Source organism: Stegodyphus dumicola, chromosome 10 (assembly GCF_044657685.1).
Source record: "Stegodyphus dumicola isolate Sdum_Otavi_A_Nest chromosome 10, ASM4465768v1".
NCBI lineage: Eukaryota > Metazoa > Arthropoda > Arachnida > Araneae > Eresidae > Stegodyphus > Stegodyphus dumicola.
The window spans coordinates 161,255,156-161,277,192 of record NC_140777.1 but is presented as its reverse complement, the minus strand read 5'-3'; the positions used below and the strand labels follow the sequence as shown (position 1 = coordinate 161,277,192).

The following is a 22,037-nucleotide window of genomic DNA, read 5'->3' as shown; positions in this document are numbered from 1 at the left end:
TTTGGTCCTTTTTGTTTACATGAAAAAATTCTTTTTTGCAATAATACATTCTTCTCCCTTCCTTAGCAAACCCAAATGGGTAATTAAAATTTCTGTATATTAATGTAATTACCCAACAGTCCATAAAAGAAAACTAATAGCATAAAAGGAATGACAAGATTATCAGTTGGAAGAAAGCAATCTTTAAAAGTTTAAAAGTGAATGTAATATGAAATATTTAAATACAGTTTATAATAAATATAATGTTTGTTCTTACAAGAAATAAGACAAGTTCAACATGTCAAAATATGTAATATGTATAAAATATAGAAATGAAATATACATAATTTTACCTTTCCATGAATTTCTTTGCCTTCAATTAAATTAGAAACAAAATGGTTTGCTTGTGGATTCCAATTTAAACATGAATCTGGAGTTTTAACGTTGCACAGATATACTTCTAATGCAAGTGGTGGAGGCAACTCAATCTCATCAGAAAGATAATATAACTCAGTGTGGCCCATATATTTCACCCAACCTTCATCAAGAAAAAATACCTTTTTCTTTTCATTTTGGCATTTCGTTGCAGGCAATATATCTAAAATCTGTATGAAAACAATTGAAATAAATAAATGAGAATTAAAGAAACTTAAGATAAGCAAAATAATAAAGCTGTCTCTAGCACTGCAGAAATATATTAAAATCAAAAATATATAAATTAACATATTCAAAAGTTGTGAAGAAGGAATTCAGCAAAATTACATATATGGCATTCAATCAATAATACATAAAGATGGCTGGAAATAAAGTGTCGAAAACGGCTTCCACATAATAATAAACACAGACAAATCTGTTTTCATCAGCTGGCACATGGCATGAAATGTTATTTTTTTTAATGTTATATTTAAGTTATATGTCAGCAAAATTGGCAACAAGAGTTAAGATTTCAAAAAAAGATGTAAAATATCGGCTGTAATCTCCCCCCTTTTTAAATATATATATCGTTTGCTTTTTTTTTTTTTAATATGCAATGTTTTGTAACTGTGTTTTTTGTGTTCGTCATGTAAGATTTATTTGAAATAAAAATGTTTTCTTGGAATATAAACTTCAAGTACAGTTCGCTGAAATTTTGTAAAAATAAGGTTGACCCTGATTAGAAACTTTGGAAGAAAAAACGCATGAAACCTTTTTTCTTAATTTAGAATTTCAATATAAACACTAACAGGAAATTTGTAGTTAGTCGCCTTTAGTTTCCAAAATGGCATCCCGCTTGATGATTTGGTTTTGGAGTAAATACTTAGCATTAGTGCTACTGAAATCGAAACTAGAAATAATTATGAAATAACTTATGTCGAACAAATTTTATCATTGAGAAACATTGAAGCTTAGCATTTTGAATTGATTATTACTGATAAAGTTAAATTAATTTTGTATACTTTAAAAAAAATTCCATTTACAGAAAATTTTTATATTCTGAATTTAATATCATACTGACTGCATTTTTGGAAATATGTATATATGTTAAAATATGGCTGAAGCACAATCATACATGAGCTGTTAAAAAGGAAGTGCTAATCATTCAGAATAATTGTTATGAAGGCAGTTAATGATTTTGAAGCTGAATTATCAAACTCGGATTTAAATGCTGGAAAGATAGATCAGCTTTTAAAAATTTTTTCCATTAAACTTAAACCTCTACCCTTACTTGATCAACAACTTAACCATTCTTGCAGCCTGATGAATTTGATATCAAATTTGAGACTACACAAGAATATAGACAAAATGTATGGCTCTGTAATTTTGTGCAAAAAAGAAAATTGAATAATTTTCAAAAGTTCAAGTCATGATAACATACGAGCATCCAACGGTTTCTCAATCAGAACAAACTGCAAACTCTGACAGCCTTCATATTAAAGTCTCAAAATACCATACTACCCCATTCTTTCGAAGTCTCAAAATACCATACTGCTCCATTCTTTCAAGATTACAGCTCAAAATGGCTTAGTTTTCAGAACAGTTTCGAAACAGCTGTAAACAATAATGAATTCCTAAACAAAGTAGATAAATTTAATTAGTTAAAAGTTCATTTGGGAGAATCTGCTTTGAACACTGTGAAGGTTTTCTTATTTTGGCAGAAGCCTGTGATAAAGCTATACAATAATTAAAGGAAAGATTTGCCAATCATGAGATAATGATTCAAACACACATGAACAAGATTCTAATTATGCAGCCATTAACAAAACTTTAATGATATTATATCTTTTAGGAAATTTGTTGATAATTATAATGTGAATTCAGAAGTTTAAAATCATTAGACATATCTCCCAAACATTATGGAAGTACTTTGTGCCCTATGGCATTAAAACGTATTCCGACTGATTTAGTGTTAGTGTATAATAAATCACAAGAAGACAAATCTGGCTTGAACATTCAATGTTTCCTTTCCTTTCTTATCCATGCTTTGACAGCTCATATAAACAGCATATATATATATAGTTCGATTATAGTCTCTCGAATTACGAAACCAAAAACAAGATTCCAGATGTAATTTTTCACAGGATAGGAATTTCAATAGGAGAAAAAAAAAAAAAAAAAAAAAAATTAACAGATCTTCCAACTGACGAATTACTGATAGTGTCAGTCAGGCGTAATACAGTCAAAAGTCGTTAATCCGGACTCTTCGGGACTTCCGCGATTCCGGATTATAGATCATCAGTTTAAATCTGCTAAGATGGCATGCAGAAATTATAAAATTAAAAATATGAAACCGTAATTTATAAAATAAAGAAAAATTATGAACTAAAGGGTATCAAATTTTACAAAAAGAAAAAGCTTAATATTTATTTGTTTACTTTATTAAACATTTCTTTCAATGTAAGTTGTTTAAGTTGCTTCGTTTCATGTTGCAATGACAAGATTATCAGTTGGAAGAAAGCAATCATTAAAAGTTTAAAAGTGAATGTAATATGAAATATTTAATACAGTTTATAATAAATATAATGTTTGTTCTTACAAGAAATAAGACAAGTTCAACATGTCAAAATATGTAATATGTATAAAATATTGAAATGAATTATACATAATTTTACCTTTCCATGAATTTCTTTGCCTTCAATTAAATTAGAAACAAAATGGTTTGCTTGTGGATTCCAATTTAAACATGAATCTGGAGTTTTAACGTTGCACAGATATACTTCTAATGTAAGTGGTGGAGGCAACTCAATCTCATCAGAAAGATAATATAACTCAGTGTGGCCCATATATTTCACCCAACCTTCATCAAGAAAAAATACCTTTTTCTTTTCATTTTGGCATTTCGTTGCAGGCAATATATCTATACTTTCTCTTTAATTCTATTAAACAGACATAATTTCTTGTTTAGTTACAAAGATCCGCTGTTCAAGTCCTATAATTGCTGCGTTGAGAATACCGACTAATTTGTCAATCGAAATTTTCTCATTTTCAATAACCTCTGCGTCACTTTCTTCACTATCGGAAGCGAATTATAATGACGATGAACTGGATTTAAATCATATCAAAGACAGAATACATCGAGAAGAAATACTACATTTAGTAAGGAATTATAAGCCAAATAAAATAAAAACATCTGCCCTGAAGATAAGGATAGTGCTGACAGATCAACTTCCAATTCATTGCGCGATGCGTCGTTTCCCTCCCCCTGTAGAGCAGCGTGAAATTGATAAACATATTTCGGAATGATTAGATAATTAAAGGATATGCCTTTATACATTTTTTGCAGCAATTCCACTTTCTGTTTAATGGAGTTCGAAACATACTTTCACTTTGAAGATCCTTTACATATTAGTAAATATATATCGGAAATTCTATTTGACATAATCGAAAGTTCAAGCTTACTTTTATAAAATTGCTCTAACAGTCTGCAAAAAATAATAAGCCGGATCCAATTCGAAGATTGAGGAACAACGCAGTCTGAAACATTAACTGATTTAGATAATTTTAGCTTAGCTTATACCGTCCGTTATACATTAAGTGCGCATGTGTAAACGTATTATGTGCATGCGCATATGTATATTCGCAGCTGTAAAGGTCTTATGCGCACGCGTAAACGTTATGCATGTGCAGAAAGTTTGTAGCTTTGAGGTATGGAGTATAGATAATTCCGGATTATGGGTGTCCGAATTAACAACTTTTGACTGTATAGACAAAAGCAAAACTTGTTTATTTTGCAATTCTATGACTCGTACATTGGATAGCTGCAATGTAGTGATGAATCTTTTCTTGGAAGGGGAAAAAAAAATCCTTATTACAAAAAGAAGCCTGCTTTAACTGTTTACAAAAAGCAAAGCATTTATCATACAACTGTCCCATGAAGAAAACTAAATGTGAATTATGTTATGGCTTACATATATATATATATTTGTAAACTTTAACTGTTTGCACTGAAAATGGAAATTCAAGGAAACTAGTGAAAGCCATTTTTAGAAACTGGAAGCCACAGAAGATATATTTCAAAATACACTGCAAAAGCCACAGGTTTGATGAGTATTGGAAAACAAACAATAACTTGCGGACTTTTTGAAGGTAAAAAAATTACTTCAGTTCATGACTGATATACGATTAAATTATGCAATCATGATGGAATATTTAAATTTGTTATGGAAATCAATGATCAGGGAAATATTTGCTTGGGTATACTAGAATTAGTGATTATAACATTTTGTAAGAACTGAAAGAAATGAATATATTTACAACAGATTCCTATATGAATAAGAAGTAGCTTTGTTTTTCCAAGAAAGATGCTAATGAAACTCATATTTTATTGGGCACTATGGAAAAATTATTCACTGGTAATGTAAAACAACTTTCAGACGAACTCACTGCAGTAAAAACACATTTAGGATGATCCATTTTAGGAAAATACAAATACTAAACCAAAAAGTGTGCTTTTGGTGCACTCTTATGAATCTTGAAAACATAATCATATTTATGAGTACTAGATTTGTTAGGCATAAAAGATCCTAGTGAAAAACGATCAAAATAAGAATTTCAAGATCTTGCTTTGAAGCATTCTGAACACAGATTATCTAGAAATGAAGAAGGCACACACATAATTTACATTCCATAGATAGGACAAGCAAAACTTGGAGACAGTTTTGACTTGGCTAAAAAAGATTGAAGAGCACTGTAGGAAGACTAACTGATTATGAACAAGTGTTTGATGAATGGGAAAATGAGGACATTATCGAAAGGTTAACTTGTATGAATCTAGTAAAACTGGGAAATTTTATTACTTGTCCCACCGACCAGTGTTTTATGAAAATTCTACAGCTAAAATTTGTCTGGTTTTTGATGGGTATGCTTGACAGAAAAGACTTAGTTCACTCAACAAATGTGTAGAAAAAGGCTCTAATTTCACTGAAATGATACCTGCAATTTTGAATCAATTCTGATAGGAAAAATAGGGATCATATTGGATATTCAAAAAGCTTTTTTGCAAACTGCTCTACAAGAAAATGATAAGAATTTTCTTATCATCTTCATTAACGCTTTTTCTACGCTTCTTGTGGTGGGTAGAGGAAAATCCTGAAGAGTTTTTTTTATATACTGCACTGCCACATTGTTTTCAGTATTTTGTGCAGCTCACTTTTATTAGCAGCAGTGTTAAATTATTATCTAAAGGAGCTATTTGAAAACATTTGAACATCTTTTTCACAACCATTTGAAAATGGCTGCTGAAGAACTGAAAGACAATATATATGTAAAAACTACATTAAGAGTGTAGACTAAGCTGAAGACAGTCTTCCCAATGAGATTCCAAATAACTGTTAGTTATGAAAAAAATCTGATCTACAAGGCTGCCTGCTTGTTATAGACAGAGAAATAGGAATGAAAGGAGAAGTCATTACAAAATGAACACTTTCCCTGGTGCATTCAATTTTCAATCCATTTGGAGTCACTTGTCCTATTACTCTAATTTCTAAATTAATCTTGCAGGAATGTTGGAATAGAGACTTCGTGGGACTTTAAATTACCTTAAGACATAGAAAATAAATTTGAAAGTTCGAAAAAACAACTTGCATATCTAGGAAACATCTAAATTTCCTGAAGACTCCTCAGCCTCAACCTTAATGCTAACCTTACAAGTTTTCTTCTGATGTTTCCACACTGTCTATGCTACTTGTATCTTTCTCCAAACAGAAAAAGATGGTGAAGTTTAGTACCAGTTGATTCAAGCTAGATCAAAACCCCCACCATTAAAAGAAGAAACTCCAATTCCAAGGTTACAGTTATTAATCTGCATGATTCACACAAGGTTAGCTATATCAATAAAAAACGTTTTGCACATGGAAGATGTATCAACTTAATCATCAGACTCTATGGATGTTCTTCACTGGATAAAAAGGGATGGTGCATGGGCACTGTTCATTGTCACAGAGTAGAAGAAATAAGACTATCATATAAGGAAAGCTGGATATATGTACCGGGTATATTGGACAATGCCAATCTCCCATCGCGAGGATGCTCTGTGAGGACTTTTATCAAAGGACATTGTTGGAAAGGACCTTCTTTCTTCTTCTTAAAACCAGATGAAGATTCGGCAAAATTGGAACACCTTACAAACATGGAGGTAGCTAATTCAGAGAAGAAAACTATTCTAATGGCAGTTTCTGTGCAATGAAAAGAAAAAAAAAGAAAAAAAAAGTATAACCCTTGTTATTCATCTTACGTTAAATTTGGAAGAATTACAGTATAGAAACTAGATTTTTTAACAAATCTGAAGAAAATAAAAGATCATAGAGTAATAAGAAATTTGATGATTGACAAAATTAAAAAAGCTGAAACAAGTACAGGAGGATGTATTAAATAATGGGATTTATAAGACATTAAGTTCTTTATAGGTATTTAAAGTCTTGAATGGTACTTTAAGATTAAAGACAAAAAGAGTTTCAGAAATGATCATCAAAAATTCCGTTTGCCCATTATACTTCCTTTCAGTCATCCAGTTGGTAATGCTCTAATTTTTCATAACTGTGAAAATTTAAGACATGCCAAAGTTCAGATGCTTATGAAGTGATGCCAGTGATCTTACAAAGAATCACTGGATTCTGAAAATTAGAAAAACTCTTAAAGAAGTAAATAGATTTTCTATTATCCACAGTAGGTTTAAGGAGATACCTGTAATTGTATCGGAGGGACTCTTACCTCAAAATCATGTATGATATGATGCAATTTCCAAAATCACAGGAATGGATGTTGAAGGTGCCCCACTTCTCAAGGGAAGAAAGATGCTTCAATTTTGAACCTGATTTGTGCAGTCAACAATGCAGTGCATTACGAATTGTTAACCTCAATCTCGAATGAAATTTTTTTTTCTTGGTTTGATGAAATTTATAGCCCACAGGGAAAGACCAGCTGTCATTTATTCAGATAATGGTTCTAACTCTAAAGGCATTTCTCGGAACATACAGAAAGTGGATTTAGAGAAATTGAGGAACATAGAGAAGCTTAATCTAATTACATCGAAATTTACATTTCCTAATTTTCTGGTGGGGAAATTTCTGGGAAAGGTTGATTAAGGAAAACTTTTAATAAAATGTCATGAAATCATGAAGAAATTAATAATGTTCTATGTGACTGTAGAAGCTTGATTAACTCAGGATGATTGACTTATTTTGGAAGATCCCGAAGACTTCGAACCTTTGACTTCTGCAATGTTCTTACAAAACATTAGAAGAGTCAGCGTACCCAAGTTTCATAGCATAGAGGAAAATACACTGCAGAAGCAATTTGCATATCGCATTAGAGTGAAAAGTAATCTAAGAAAGTATTCCAGAGCTGAATATTTAGGGCAATTGAGAGAAGTGTAAGATAAATAAGGAAATTATCTTAAATGAAGGGGACACATTTTTGTGGCAAATGATTATACATGAAAGATTCAACTGTCATTTAGGGTGAATAGTGAAACTCTAGGACTGGAAAGAACCATCAAGTTAGAGTAGCTCTTGTAAAAACTGCATATGGTTCCTTTTTGCAAATCCTGTGAGAAAACTGTTCCCATTAAAAGTGCAGGAAAAAGAAAAAACTTCTTTTTGTCCTACTAACTTTTCTCCTTTTACAGATTCTTACGAAATACATGTTTTATCCATGGACATTCAAATGTGGAAACCACTTCATGCCAGTCCTGTTCCAATGATATTGATAGTGGAGCTGGACTTGAGAGGGCAACTCAGACTTACAGACTACCAACTGATGATCCCACTTTTGCTTGAACATCGAAGCCTCATCATTCATGTTGTTATGGCAGACTTATAAAACCAACAAAAGTGATTATTTAACTATTGTTTGAATTTTCCAAAAAGTTATTTAAAAATAAAAGTGGAGAGTGTCACAAATAACTTCTAAAAAGGAGGGGAAACAATTTTATTACTTACCACATGCAGTGTGAAATGTTATTTTTTTAATGCTATAATTAAATCATACTTCATTAAAATTGGCAACAAGAGTTCAGATTTAAAAAGAAAGTAGTACATTGGCTGTAATATTTTTTGGCTGTCTATTTGTAACAGTGTATTTTGTGCTCAACATACAAGATTTATTTGAAATAAAAGTCTTTTCTTGTAATATATATTTCAAGCCTAGTTTTTTGAAATTTTACCTACGAACGCTTAGCCTGGATTATTTGAAATTTTAGTTGAAATTTTACCTACGCAAGCTTACCTTCGAAAATAAAAAGGTAAGTAAAACCTTTTTTTCTTAATTTAGAATTTTGATAGAAAGACTAACAAGAAATTTGTAGTTAGTTTCTTTTAGTTTTCAAAATAAAGATACTTCTATTATTTTATGTTATCATGATCATTATAGTGTTTAGTTCTTCTGGCTGCTGTATTGTAGGCCTCAGATTTGAATCCCAGAGAAGGCATGAGCATTTGCGGCATAGGGACACTCAAAACATACAGTGAGCTGAAAGTCATCTCGAGTGGATAGTGACAGCAGTTAGGAAGGTCGGAGACCCTTGGACCAAGCAGCAGGGTGTTATCGATCAAAACTGGGGAAGATCTTAAAATATAGTACGATGAGACTACACCTGTATGACAAATAGCAAATTTCTGGTGTCCTACCCCACTTACATTATTTTAAGAGGGACTAAATTTCTTAGCCGCTGAAATATAATGCTTCTGTAATAATTCATCTAAAAAGAATTCATGAAACGGGAAACATTCTCTGAACATTTTTCAAGATAACTGATAAAGATTAATACTTCAACTGGAGCATATGTTTTCATCAGAAATTTTACTTTCCAAAAACGAAACACACAGTAAAATCTTAAACAGTTTTCAGGGCTCTTAAGTAACAAAATGCATGTATTTTCCCTCATAAAATTAAAGAAAAATGTATACAAATTGTAGCATATACATATAACGTTATAAAATAAAACTCCACTGAATGAATATCATTCAATACTTAATTTATATGAAAAACTCCACAAACTGCTCTCACACACAGATATGTTATATATGGAGCTGTTTGAAAAGACAATATCATGTCATTCATGAATCTGTGCAACTTTAGATACCTATGCTGTAACTGCAGTCTGTAGGAGCCAAATGCACAAAATGCCCATCTTATCAGGTACTAATGATCAGGGATCACTACCATTCTACATACTGCTGCATATATCGTTCCTGAAACCACTAATTCTACATTCACATGACAGAATTCCACTAATGCAAGCAGCAATTTCACAGTAAGATAACCTACCATTACTGTATAATAACACAATTCCTCCAAGATCAAACTGAGATGTGCTATTTTGAGTTCCATCCATAAGTGAGTTTCCAAGCAAACAATAAATAAATAAATAAATATTATACTTATGTGAAAAATGTACTCTTTGTTCTCACATTACATTGCTTCTAGATGGAATTACACTGGCGACTATGGACTGAATTACTATTTACTTTCAAATCCTACTATGTTGTATATACTATGCAAACTTCAGGTCTCAAAGATGTTTCCTTTAAGGTGTTTGTTTACATTTTAATGATCAGAAGTGGATAATAAATATTATATGTATGCTTTAACATTTCATGTGACAGTTCTATAATTAAACAAATAATGATTTTCTTATGACTCGCATGTGTGTCCTGTGCAAAAATACAGACATATAACCACTAATGGTCTCTTATTCTTTTTTTCATCAAAAATAACCCTCAAAATCAGATGCAATTTTAAGTACATAATTATATCCACAGTTATACATTTCAAGTCTGTTTTGTTGGATACTTGACTGATTTGAATCTAAAATACAGTATTGGAGAAGTTAAGCAACAAGAATCAGCATTATATTTGTAAATTTTACAGGACCAGTTTGAACGGTTCAATCATAGAACCATCGAAACAGGTCCCTCAAAATTTACAAAGATAATGCTGATTCTATTGTTGTTTGACTTAATAACAATAGAATCAGCATAATCATTATTCGGCATGTTATTTTAACCTAAAATACAATAGTTTTCTATTAACACTATACCACTTTATTTACTTATTTATTGTTCAAGCATATCTTCTCGGTGCCAGATGTTATCAATTTGGTTTTTTGGCATGAATCCCGTTTTTCACCTTTTTTTTTTTTTTTTTTTTGAGGGAAGAGGAAGCTATCCTGTTTCTACAAGAAAGATTTTCTTCACAAAGAAAGAATACATTCAAATAACAATCTCAAGAAATTAAAGTACTTGCTAAAATTCAAATTACTCAGCAGCCTTCATTCAGCCTGGTTCCGGGGGGGGAGGGGGGGGAAAGATGTCCAAACCCAATTGTGGTTTATTTTATCATGCATTCCTTTTGTTACTGATGTTTGTATGATTCACTTACTTATCATATCAAGAATTAATGTCTATTGAATTCTGAGAATCAAAGCTTGCTTCACACAAATCACAACACAACAGTTGATTAAAATAATTACATAACACCAGTTACAAGTTATCTCATCCTAATGATAAAAATCAATAGATGTAGCAAAATTGGGGAAGTTAATGGAAATTTGTTCACAAAAAAATAGTAATAATAATAACGTACATTGTGTTCTTCCACAATGGGCTATTGAAGGATAGTCATGAAATTATAGAATGTTCTTGGTTGCTCTTTCTGAGTATTTAGTATTAAGGGAAAACAAGAATAAGCCAAACTACACCAATATTGCCTCTAAATGTACAGAATGGCATTAATGAAAAAGTACTGATTATACAATTATGAATATGAAGATTCTGCAATGTATATTACAGAAAATATATGCTTCAAAATTATTAAATCTATAACTATAATAATGCTTCACATTATGTATTAGAGGCACAATGACAGGATTGCCACTCGAACAGGAATATGAAATTCCCCGACTTTTCCAGGTGCATTTTAAGAAAATTCCAGTCTATCCAGGTAATGCACGTTGGCTGTGTTAAGAGGTAAATTAATTATGGTACCACTTGAAAACACAAAAATTTGCCAATTACATATGACTTATATCTTTACTATATGTGGCTTACGTGTCTGTTTGTCGCTGATAGTTTATTGGTTGCTTGCATAACTGTACTAGCCAATGGGGTGAAGTTGCCACAGCATTCAAATAGTCTATATACACTGATACCATACATGCAGTTATCATTGTTTTAATTAAATTATCATGGTATTTAAGAACATTTAAATATTAATTCATACAATTGTTGCTTATTATGCATTTAACTATATTTACATATGAATTACCTAGAAACTTGCACAAATAATTTTAATTACAATTTATAATATAAAATAATATGAAGCATTATTTATAATATAATATAAAATAATAAATTAATTATATTTGTATATGAATTACTTAAAAACTTGCACAAATCATTTTAATTACAATTTATAATATAAAATAATATAATAGCGGTCATTTCGTATGACCGCTAGACTTTCTAGTATAGATATAATCCCCAAAGCATTACCATTATAACTATAATAGGAGTTGTGTTCTCCACTGAAGATTGAGATTAGAATCTGACCAATGTGGATTAAAAAATGTCTTTTTACTTATTTATTTATTTTTGCAGCTAAATGAAAAAAAAATCCATTTAATGATATTTTTAAATAAATTCAGGTATTTTATATTTGTTTAGCAGCATACATACACAAAAAATATGAGCATTAAATTTTGTGATGGTATGTCATCATACTGCTAAAATTAGTTTCAGGGTTATGCCAGAGGTCACAGACAAGCTCGAATGACACTTATGCGATACATAATTAGGCAAGAAAAGGAATTTTTTTTAATCACTGTATGAAATTCTGTGACTTTTCAGATATTGACTAAAATATTTAAATATTTCCTGAAATTTGAAAGTATTATTTACTAATAATAAATAAATTTAGAGGGAAGAAAAACAATATTAAATGGTACAAATAACATAAAAATAATTACTTAAAAATTGAATTAGAATAATGGACAACAGTTTAGCGAATATAAATATATTAAATGGTTAGCCTAGATGACTGATTACTATTTTTTTATTTTTTCTTTTATTTTACTGCAAAATGACAAAAAAAGGTTTAAAAGATTTTGCGGCAAAATCCTAGTATACGCTAAGGCCTTAGCACGATTTTGAAAATTGTAGCCAACACCAAAATGACCTATTTACTGCTCATCATATCCTGTGTATACCATACATAGAGGTTAGAACACAATACATGGAGGCTATTCTAACCTCCATAGTACTGTAAACTAAGATTAAACAAATTTTGTTTTATATAACAATGTGTATTTTCTTTAGTTCAACATGCACTGCACATGTGAGTCTCTCGATTCTCGAGGTTACTGGAAACTTACTTTGCCTTTCTAAAAGACAATGCAATTGGAGCTGCAAAAATAGGCTCTATGACAATTTTCGCAATTTTGACTAAAATATTTAAATTCCCTGACTTTAACCTAAATTTTTTGGTCAATTTTCGAATACTCTGACTTTTTCCGGTTTACCAAGTAGTTGTGGCAACCCTGCAATAAGTACAAATGTGTTCCAAAGCACCTACCATCAACATTCATATTTTCATTACTTGATTTGAAAACTTACGCTAAAAAAAGAGTGTGATTTTATGTACATTGAGCAAAAAAAGAGGAGGGACAGTTCTATATTTCCCGTTTTACTGGGCCGACTGACGAAATTTAACATGCGTTTTTTATGTCTCGAAACCGCGACTTAGAATATGTATTAGATTTATATATAGCATTGTTCTAATATAGGTATTTTGATACAAAATCGGGTTTTTCCTGAAACGACATGCCAATTTCTTTTCCATATTTTGACTCAAATTCCCACATTATAACTCAAATTATGCAAAACTGCCAAGTTTTTTTCTTAAATTAGCTCTCAAAATTTTCGCCTCTTGAATTTGGTTTATATTTATTAATCTTTCTTTTCACCCATTTTTTATGATTTATTTTCAAAATTTGTATTTTAAAATAATTTTTACAAATTTTTCAAAAACATTTTTGAATTATGATCTATAAAATCTTTACCATCATCTTAAAGTAGGTGTATTTCTAAGCAAACCTGCAAAAAATTACAGTTTTTTATTCAAAATTTCCAAAGATAAACGTGAATTTATATATTGGTGCATTTTGAAATTTGGCATATTTGTTGAAAGCGATGAAATATCAAATGTGGTTTGGACACTTTGCTAAAATTATTTGAAAGTAGAAACGATGTGACTTTTTTTCCGCTGTGGTATAATGGAAGGGAAAGGAAAATTGCTGCCACATATTATTAAGTTCACCAAGTGAATTATTCTTGGTGCACTGAAAAAATTGTGCCAAGATAAATTTTTAATATTTAATACCTGGGCATAATTTGAGTCGTAGAATCGAAAAATGGAAAAAAAAATGGTATGCTATTTCAGAAAAAGTCCGATTTTGTGTCAAAATACCTATGTTAGAACAATGCTATATATAAATCTAATATATATCCTAAGTCGCGCTTTTGAGACATGAAATACGCAATTTAAATTTTGTCAATTGGCCCAGTAAAACAGGAGATATAGAACTGTCCCCCCTTCTTTTTTTTCTTTTTTCGCATAAGGTATTTCTCCCGCCTTCTTAGCATACTTTTGTGGTCAACATACTCAGTGCATATTCGAGAGGTCTGAGATTTGACTCCCGGCGAGAGCACTGCATATTTTTCATGTCTCCTGCTTCGAAATAATCTAATGTCTCTACAGTACAAAATGGCCTTGAACTGAAAACAACTTAGCTTTTACTAAAACTAGTTATCTTGGTTAAAGATATTTACTTTTTTATTAAACACATTTCAATTCAGAAGTCAAACAACAAAAATCAGTGTTATATTTTCAAATTTTTCACAGGACTAGTTTCAATGCTTTTACTGAACCACCATCCTCAGCTGCAAAACCGCAAATGAACAAGATAGGAAATAATGATTAGATAAGAAAGCCTGGACAAGAATAAGCAAGTGGCGCCATCTGTTTATGAAACCAGAACTAAAACATAATTTCTTTAAAGGCCGAAGGCAAAGATGGATTGGAGTTAGGATCGTTAACTAGAACAGAACGATTTTTTTTAAATGTGAAATTCCTCTAGAAAATCCAGTTCTCCAATGGAAGATGTTTTTGAATAATTTTGGCAGCAGAAAAATTGAAAGTGTGATTTTCGGACCAACAATGTTGAACAACAGAAGACTTCTGTATTTCATTTTTTCTAACATATGCCTCATGTTCCTTGATGCGAAATTTTAAGGCTCTCTTAGTTTGGCCAATGTAAATTAAACAACACTGGCAAGGAATCCTACAAATACCCCAGGTATTCATATCCGGAATGGGGTCCTTGAGTAGGGAACTCGGAATTTTATTGATGGGAGAATAAACAACACGAAAATTAAATTTCTGCAAAATATGTGCAACTTTATAGCTAATTGATGGAAAGAAGGGAATGACAACAGAATTTTTATAATCTCTTAAAACAAGAGTGTGCCTTTTAGTGTGTTGAGATGAGAATTTTTAACTGCTTGATTAATAATGTTGGGTGAAAAGCCCTGTCAATAGTTATTGCTTTTAAATAATTTAGTTCTTCATCAGGGGATAGTTTGGAGGAGCAAACTTGAAGAGCACGGAAAACATAGGAATAAAATGAAGCTAACTTTTGTTTAGTCAGATGACATGATTTAAAGTGTGGTGGAAGGCAAACCGATGAAGGTTTACGGTAAACCGTATGTTGTTGGATGTGTTGCGTGTGACCAGAATGTTGAGAAATGGAAGAGAATTGCAAGTCTCAAGTTCAAAACTGAACTGAATATAGCAGGATCAATAGAATTCATTGTTGAAAGAACTTTATTTAAATCATCTTTATTACCTTCAAACAGGGTAAAAGTATCATCTACGTAATGGAACCATGCTGGGAAGTTTGAAGTTCCAAAAAATTTTGATTCATAATAATGCATGTAGATATCAGCCAGGATGGGACTCAGGGGGCTTCCCATGGCTAATCCCTCAGTTTGCTTGTAATATTTATTTTGGAAAACAAAAATGTGTTTGTTTTAAACAGAGTTGAGTGACAGAAATTAGCTCATCAATTTCGATGCAAGAGAAATGAAATTCGCAAAGTCTGGTTTCTAGACATCTTAATGCACCCTCCACTGGAACATTGGTGAATAAGGATTTTACATTAAAAGAAACCATGAGTAAATTTCTAGGAGAAATGTTTTTAACCTTTTTTACAAACTCTATTGAATTTTTTATGGTATAAATGTTATTGTCTAATAGAGTTGAAAATCTAGAAACTAAATAGTTAGCTAATGGATATGAAGCAGTACCTAAATTTTTGTTGTTTAACTTCTGAATTAGTATTTGTTCAGCGTGTTATTGTGTTTTATTAAACAAATTTTAACAAATATCTCCCATTAGCACAAACTTAATACAGTTTAATAATTAGCAGACAAAAAAAAAAAAAAAAAAAAAAAAAAAAAAAAAAAAAACATTATTTTAAATTTTTTACAAATAAAACATGAAAATATTTATAATAAAGTAGGCATACAACATAGTTTCAATTGGCATAAAAAAATCTTGAAATATATGTCTTTCATATTATTACTTTTCTACAGTGAAAATGTACCTTATGAGAAATTAATAGCATAATATGTTATTATATTAAATAAAGATAATTTGTTAAGAATATTACAGGTTTTTTTACCTTAATTCTATAATATAAGCTATTTTCTGTTAACACGTAACAATTGCCAACTATAGGATTTTCCACTTTCTGTTGATGAGAAACATTGCAATAAAATTTTTTAAGCTGGAATCCAATTTTAGCATATACACTACTCAATAATACTGCCTTTTCAGAATCAGGAGTCAAATACTTCAGCAAACGGACACAGTAATGAGAAGCATCAAACACATGAGTCACTAGACCTTGAATATCACCCTCACTTGGCACAGCAATAGGTTTGTCACTTATGAGATCAATATGATGCCTCATCTGACATAAAACCTGGTCACAAAAACCAAATGCTTTCAAAGTATGACACAGAGGGATACTAGCATCTGTATATATCTATATAAGAAATAAATGAATGGTCAATTAATTACACACTCAAAAATAAAGAAATATTTATAACATTCATATTCATAACAAAACAATCCCAACATGAGTTTTGGACAACATTATTATTTCAATAAAATAACACCAAAATGAATGAAATCTCTGATGTTAAATCTAAACAAAGTACTATATAACGGGTGGCCATAATTAAACTGACAGTTGTTCACAGTGTTCTGTAGCGCGATCTATTTGTGAGAATGACGCCACATTTTGTAGGAAGATTGAACAAGACGGGGGACGAACAATTCCGTGAAAAAAAAATTAGTTCCAAAAGTCACCACTAGGGGAATATTTTGCGCTAATAGAATATAAATTGTTAACTAATGCAAATTAATACAGAATAAAATTACCTTTTATTATGCACATTTTCTGATTTAGTTCAAGTGCAATATGGCAACACTTTTAAAAAAGCGTAAAATCAACATAAACACTGATAAAGTCTCGTGATCTGTAATATCACGTACGCTGAGCAAAAGAAGAAGTTCTTTATTCAAATTTCACGTTACATCCATTCGCACAGTGCCAGCTGCTTGGGTTTTAAAAGGCAATGTGTTATGTTTCGAATCAATCGGATTGAAAGTTTATGTGCAATGTCTCCTTCTTTAGTCGAGCGTGTGTTACTGGTCAAATTCTCTTACATCAACCAGTGCAACCCGTCAGCCGCTCTTCGCGCTTTTCGAACGCACAAAAAATTGCATAAAGGTAATGGTCCTGTGTCAGTTAATGGGCTAAAAGCAATGGTTGCAACGTTTGAGAAAACAGGTATTCTGAAGGTTCAGTCAGGCAGAGGACAAAAACCTGTACCACAGGACACAATCGAAGCAGTTGTCACAGGGATTGTCGACAGAGGATCAGACAATATTGCTGCCACCTCTAGCACTCGTGGAGTAGCTCGGAATTTGGATATGCCTTACAGTACGGTATGGCAAATCTTACGAAAGATTATCAACTTCTATCCGTACAAGATCATCCGTGTACAAGAGTTACTGTACCCCGACCATGATAAGCGATTGACTTTTGCTCTTACCTTTCTCGCCAGAATGGAGGTGGGTGATGCTTGGCCGTGGAAAATCTTATGGGGAGATGAGGCCCACTTTTACCTGAATGGAACTGTGAATACCCAGAACTGCCAAATCCGGGATGACAAAACACCACATGCAGTCATAGCAATTCCCTTACATTCACCAAAAGTAACTGTTTGGTGTGGGTTCACAGCGGAATTTATCGTAGGTTCATTCTTCTATGGGAACATTACCCTGACAGCACCGGAAACCTGTTCTGTTACCGGAGAAATATCACCACATGTTGAGCAGTTTTGTCATTCCGGCACTTCAGCAAAGACAATGCCTGGGGGAAATCAATTTCATGCAAGATGGAGCCCCTCCACACATTGCTGTACGGGTGCAACAGATGCTACGACAGAAATTCACTACAGAAAGAGTCATTAGCCGCTACTTTCCAACTGCATGGCCACCTCGGTCGCCATGCAGATTGAGATTAAATATACATACTTAATTATTTTATTTGCTTTGCTAATGGCAATACAGTATTTTGAAGATGATATAAACATTCATTGAAATAAATGATTTTGTTGCACCTTTTGCTGTTTAGCTAAGAAATTATTTCAGATGCAATCATCATATTTGCCACTGGAGTTTATATTCAATCACGCTCAGCATGCAGTTTGTCTTAACAGGTAAACAATTGATGGCAAAAAGTTAAGTACCACGCTACTTTTTAATGCTATTTCTATTTAGATTACACAACATCACATGGAATTTTTTACACATATGGTCAAAAAATGTTTTCTTTGGTCAATTAGTTCTGATGAATTTCTCATCAGAGTAGGAGTATATGCTGAATTTCCACAAAGGACATGCTACTTATCTCCAAATTCAAAAATATACATATTGTACTGTATAGGAGTTACCATTATATATACTTTAAAGTTGCCTGTGTTATTTGCATATGAACTTCTCTGAATATAGCTCAACACATAAAATAATGAAATGCACTTGATAAAATTTTTTAATTAATTAGTTAGATATTAGAGCCCAATTAAGTATCTTTATATTTATTAAATAATAATTTAGAGACCAGTTTCTTAAAATTTTAACAACATTAAATTTAGAGTCAATTTCCTCTAAGACACTTGAAGAAGAGAATTTCTCTTAATTTTAGTGAGCTCACAAATTAGCTGCCTACACTTTTAAATTGAAACAAACTAAGAAATTGCTTTTTTGTTTCTACTACATTCTGGAAAATTTTTGAATTGCAATTTATACCTAGGAAATATCCATGGAAAATTCTGCTTACTTTAACAATTGTATGTAATTTTAGCCATTTGTGGTATCAACAGAGTGATCAAAATCTCAAAGTGGCATTTTTTTGTAAATTGAAGAAGTTCACCCTGCTTTGAATATAAAATTTTATTCACAGTACAAATTCCATTATTATCATAAAACATAAAAAAATTAAACAGTTTAATTTTTAATATAAAAAAGATAATAAACTAAGATAAGAGGGGGTTTAAAGTTTGGACATACGAGGTTTTGTTTCTTTATAAGGTCTTTCAACTCTTCTGGAACAATTCTTCCACTTCGTTTAACTATTTTCAGTAGGGAAGATGCTTTTACAGAGCAGTCTTCACTAATAAGAATGTGGCAAACACATTTTGAATTCTTTCCCTGTAAAAATTAACAAAAATTACAATCTTATGCATAAGGGACAATGCAAATAATTATGAATGACAACAAGTAATGAAGATATGCTGTTCATACATGTGTGTGAATGAAATATGTATGTGGTACACATTGCATTCACACATGAATATGAACATTAACAACAGCAGCCAAACAAAAAGACACATAGAGACAGAAGACAATATAAAAAGCCCCTTTTTTAAAGCATGCACTAAAAACACCTACGAAATTAAGATAAATTAATAAGATAAAAAAAAACAGTATTAGAACTGATGCTTATATAATGATTAATCATTACAACAACCAGAACAAGAAGTGGCTAACTGACAAGAGCATACTAAATCTTCTTCTCTGTAGTGACTATTTACCATGATACAGGGTGTCCGAAAAGTCTTTCCCTGATTACATAAATTGATAACTCAGGCTAGAAGTAAGATACAAATATGAAACTTGTGTCGAATTGTTTACAAACTATCAAAAGTTTTTTTTCTGTTTTAGGTTCGCAGTATGTAAGTAGTGGATGAGGTGCAGTGTCCAAGAAGCCATGTTAACCAATCAGGAGAAGGCACAGTGTGTCCTGTGGTACCATGAGACACGATCATCAACCACAGTGCAGAGACACTTCCAGACAACATTTGGAAGGAATCCACCTGATGTTAAGAGCATTAAGGCCTGGTATGAGAAGTTTAAGAACACAGGATCAGTTGCTGACCTTCCGAGGTCTGGTCGACCAAGAACCTCAGCAGATAGGGTGGAAGCTGTGAGGCAGTCTTTTCTGCGAAGTCTGAAGAAATCGGTGCACAGGGCCTCACGTGAATTACAGATACCAAAAAGATCTCTCCATGACATTTTACAGAAACGTTTATTGTTTCGTGCATACAAAGAACAAATCATTCAGGCCTTGTTGCCCAATGACAGTGCACGTTGATATGACTTTGCGGTCGAAATGCTATGATGTATTGAGGACGATGATGGTTATCTCAGACGAATTGCCTTTTCCAACGAAACGACCTTTTTTGACAGTAGAGTAGTGAATCTTCTTAATGTGCGCATTTGGGGTTCACAACCCCCCCCCCGGCGAGGTCATGGAATGCACCAGAGGTGAATGTTTGGTGCGTGCTATTGCACGATCGAATTATCGGGCCATTCTTCTTCGCTGAGGCTACCATCACACCTGCAGTGTATCTGAACATATTGCAATTGTATGCTGTTCCTCAGCTGCTTCAGTATCACCCCGATGCCTTGTTTCAGAAAGACGGTGCACTGCCTCATTGGGGTTTGGACATCCGTGCCTATATCAATATGACCTTTCCTGGGTGATGGATTGGTCGTGATGGGCCAACGGTTTGGCCTCCATGCTCTCCTGACATAACCCCATTAGACTTCTTTTTATGGGGTTATGTCAAGGACGAGGTCTACCGAACACGTGTACAGAGTACAGAGTACAGAGAACACGTGAACATATAAGAGTAAAGAAACTGAGATCACCGAGCTGGGTAACGGAGTGGATATATATATAAATATATTTATATAGGTTTGGTGCGGCCAATTGCAACCAAAATACGAGGTGCACGTGTACATGTTATAGCAGTCCTATATACAAAATTTAAACGTTCTGAGGCTACTCGTTTTTGAGTTATGCGAGATACGTACGCATGTACATACGTTCGTAGAGATGCCACGAAAAATTCTTTTTAGAATTCATTTTAAAGCAGTTTTATAATTTTTTTGATTAGATTTAGAAGATTTATAATAAAAATACATAAAGTCATCTAAAAAATAGGAAAAAGTAAGTATAAAAAGGTTAGACTCAGTGTATCATACAAAGTCCTACTGAGTATTTCTTAATCAGCACGAATTAGTATCGAGCTCGCTTTCTCGTAAAAAGTAACAGATATCACGTAAAAACATTGTTAAATTGCATTCAACAATGGTCAAAATGGATATTTTTGTTGAAATATGCTGCCTGAAACTTTTCATGATTACAAAATACTTCCTTTTTACTTTAGAAGGAAGTAAAAACAGACAGAAATGTCAAATGAGCAAAATTAAGGACCTTTTGCCGATTTCGGCCAAAATTAAGGACTAAAAATCACTTCCAAAGAACCTAGGGACTTTTTAGGATTGTACGAACCCTGTAAAAGTTATCTCTTTATGCACATATTAATGACACCACCTTAATAGAATTAACCAAATTTCAGAATGTGCTAATCTCTGGCAACCTTGCACATAACAGTTCTTTCAGTTACCATGCCGATGACAGTCCTTCAGTCAGGCAATGCTCTCATTTTCATATGCATTCTTTTTGCTGTGTTTCAAATTCCAGCAAAACATGATCCATTTTTGTCTTAGTTTTAAAATATCTGCTTGTGAAATTTGCTGCAAGAATACAGAATTTTGCTCAAAATTTTCTAAAGGTGTTCGATGATAGCACAAAGCCTCAGCAATTCTCTGAAATTAAAAAAAAAAAAAAAAAAAAAAAAAAAAAAAAAGAAAAGAAAAAAAAAGATCGCTGTATACTTTGGGAGATGAGCAGCATAAGAAAATTGCAAAAAGATTTGAAGAAGAATGTGTTTTATTTTTTAATGCATTATGGAATCCTTATTTTAATAATTTAAATTGCTGGTGTATATTTTCTTCGCATATGCTGATAATATTTACTGGCTTATTATAAATACTGATAGTTTGGGAAACTTTCTTAATAAAGGTGTGGGGGCAGAGAGAGACAT

General features: G+C 32.1%; 1 protein-coding gene across 10 annotated transcripts in view; it reads right to left on the bottom strand.

Moving 5' to 3' along the window:
- LOC118187598 (putative ATP-dependent RNA helicase TDRD12) overlaps nucleotides 1–22,037 on the bottom strand; it is a 342,589-nt gene that overhangs the window by 66,068 nt on the left and 254,484 nt on the right. For all 10 annotated transcript variants that reach the window (XR_015043602.1, XR_015043603.1, XR_015043601.1 and 7 more), the window contains 3 exons: nucleotides 19,153–19,293; nucleotides 16,193–16,558; nucleotides 333–584 (listed from right to left, as the gene is read on the bottom strand). Coding sequence is in view for 6 of the 10 variants with exons in the window: in XM_085825776.1 (XP_085681902.1) it covers nucleotides 333–584; nucleotides 16,193–16,558; nucleotides 19,153–19,293 (759 nt within the window). In the remaining 4 variants the exon portion in view is untranslated. The remainder of the gene's footprint in view (nucleotides 1–332; nucleotides 585–16,192; nucleotides 16,559–19,152; nucleotides 19,294–22,037) is intronic.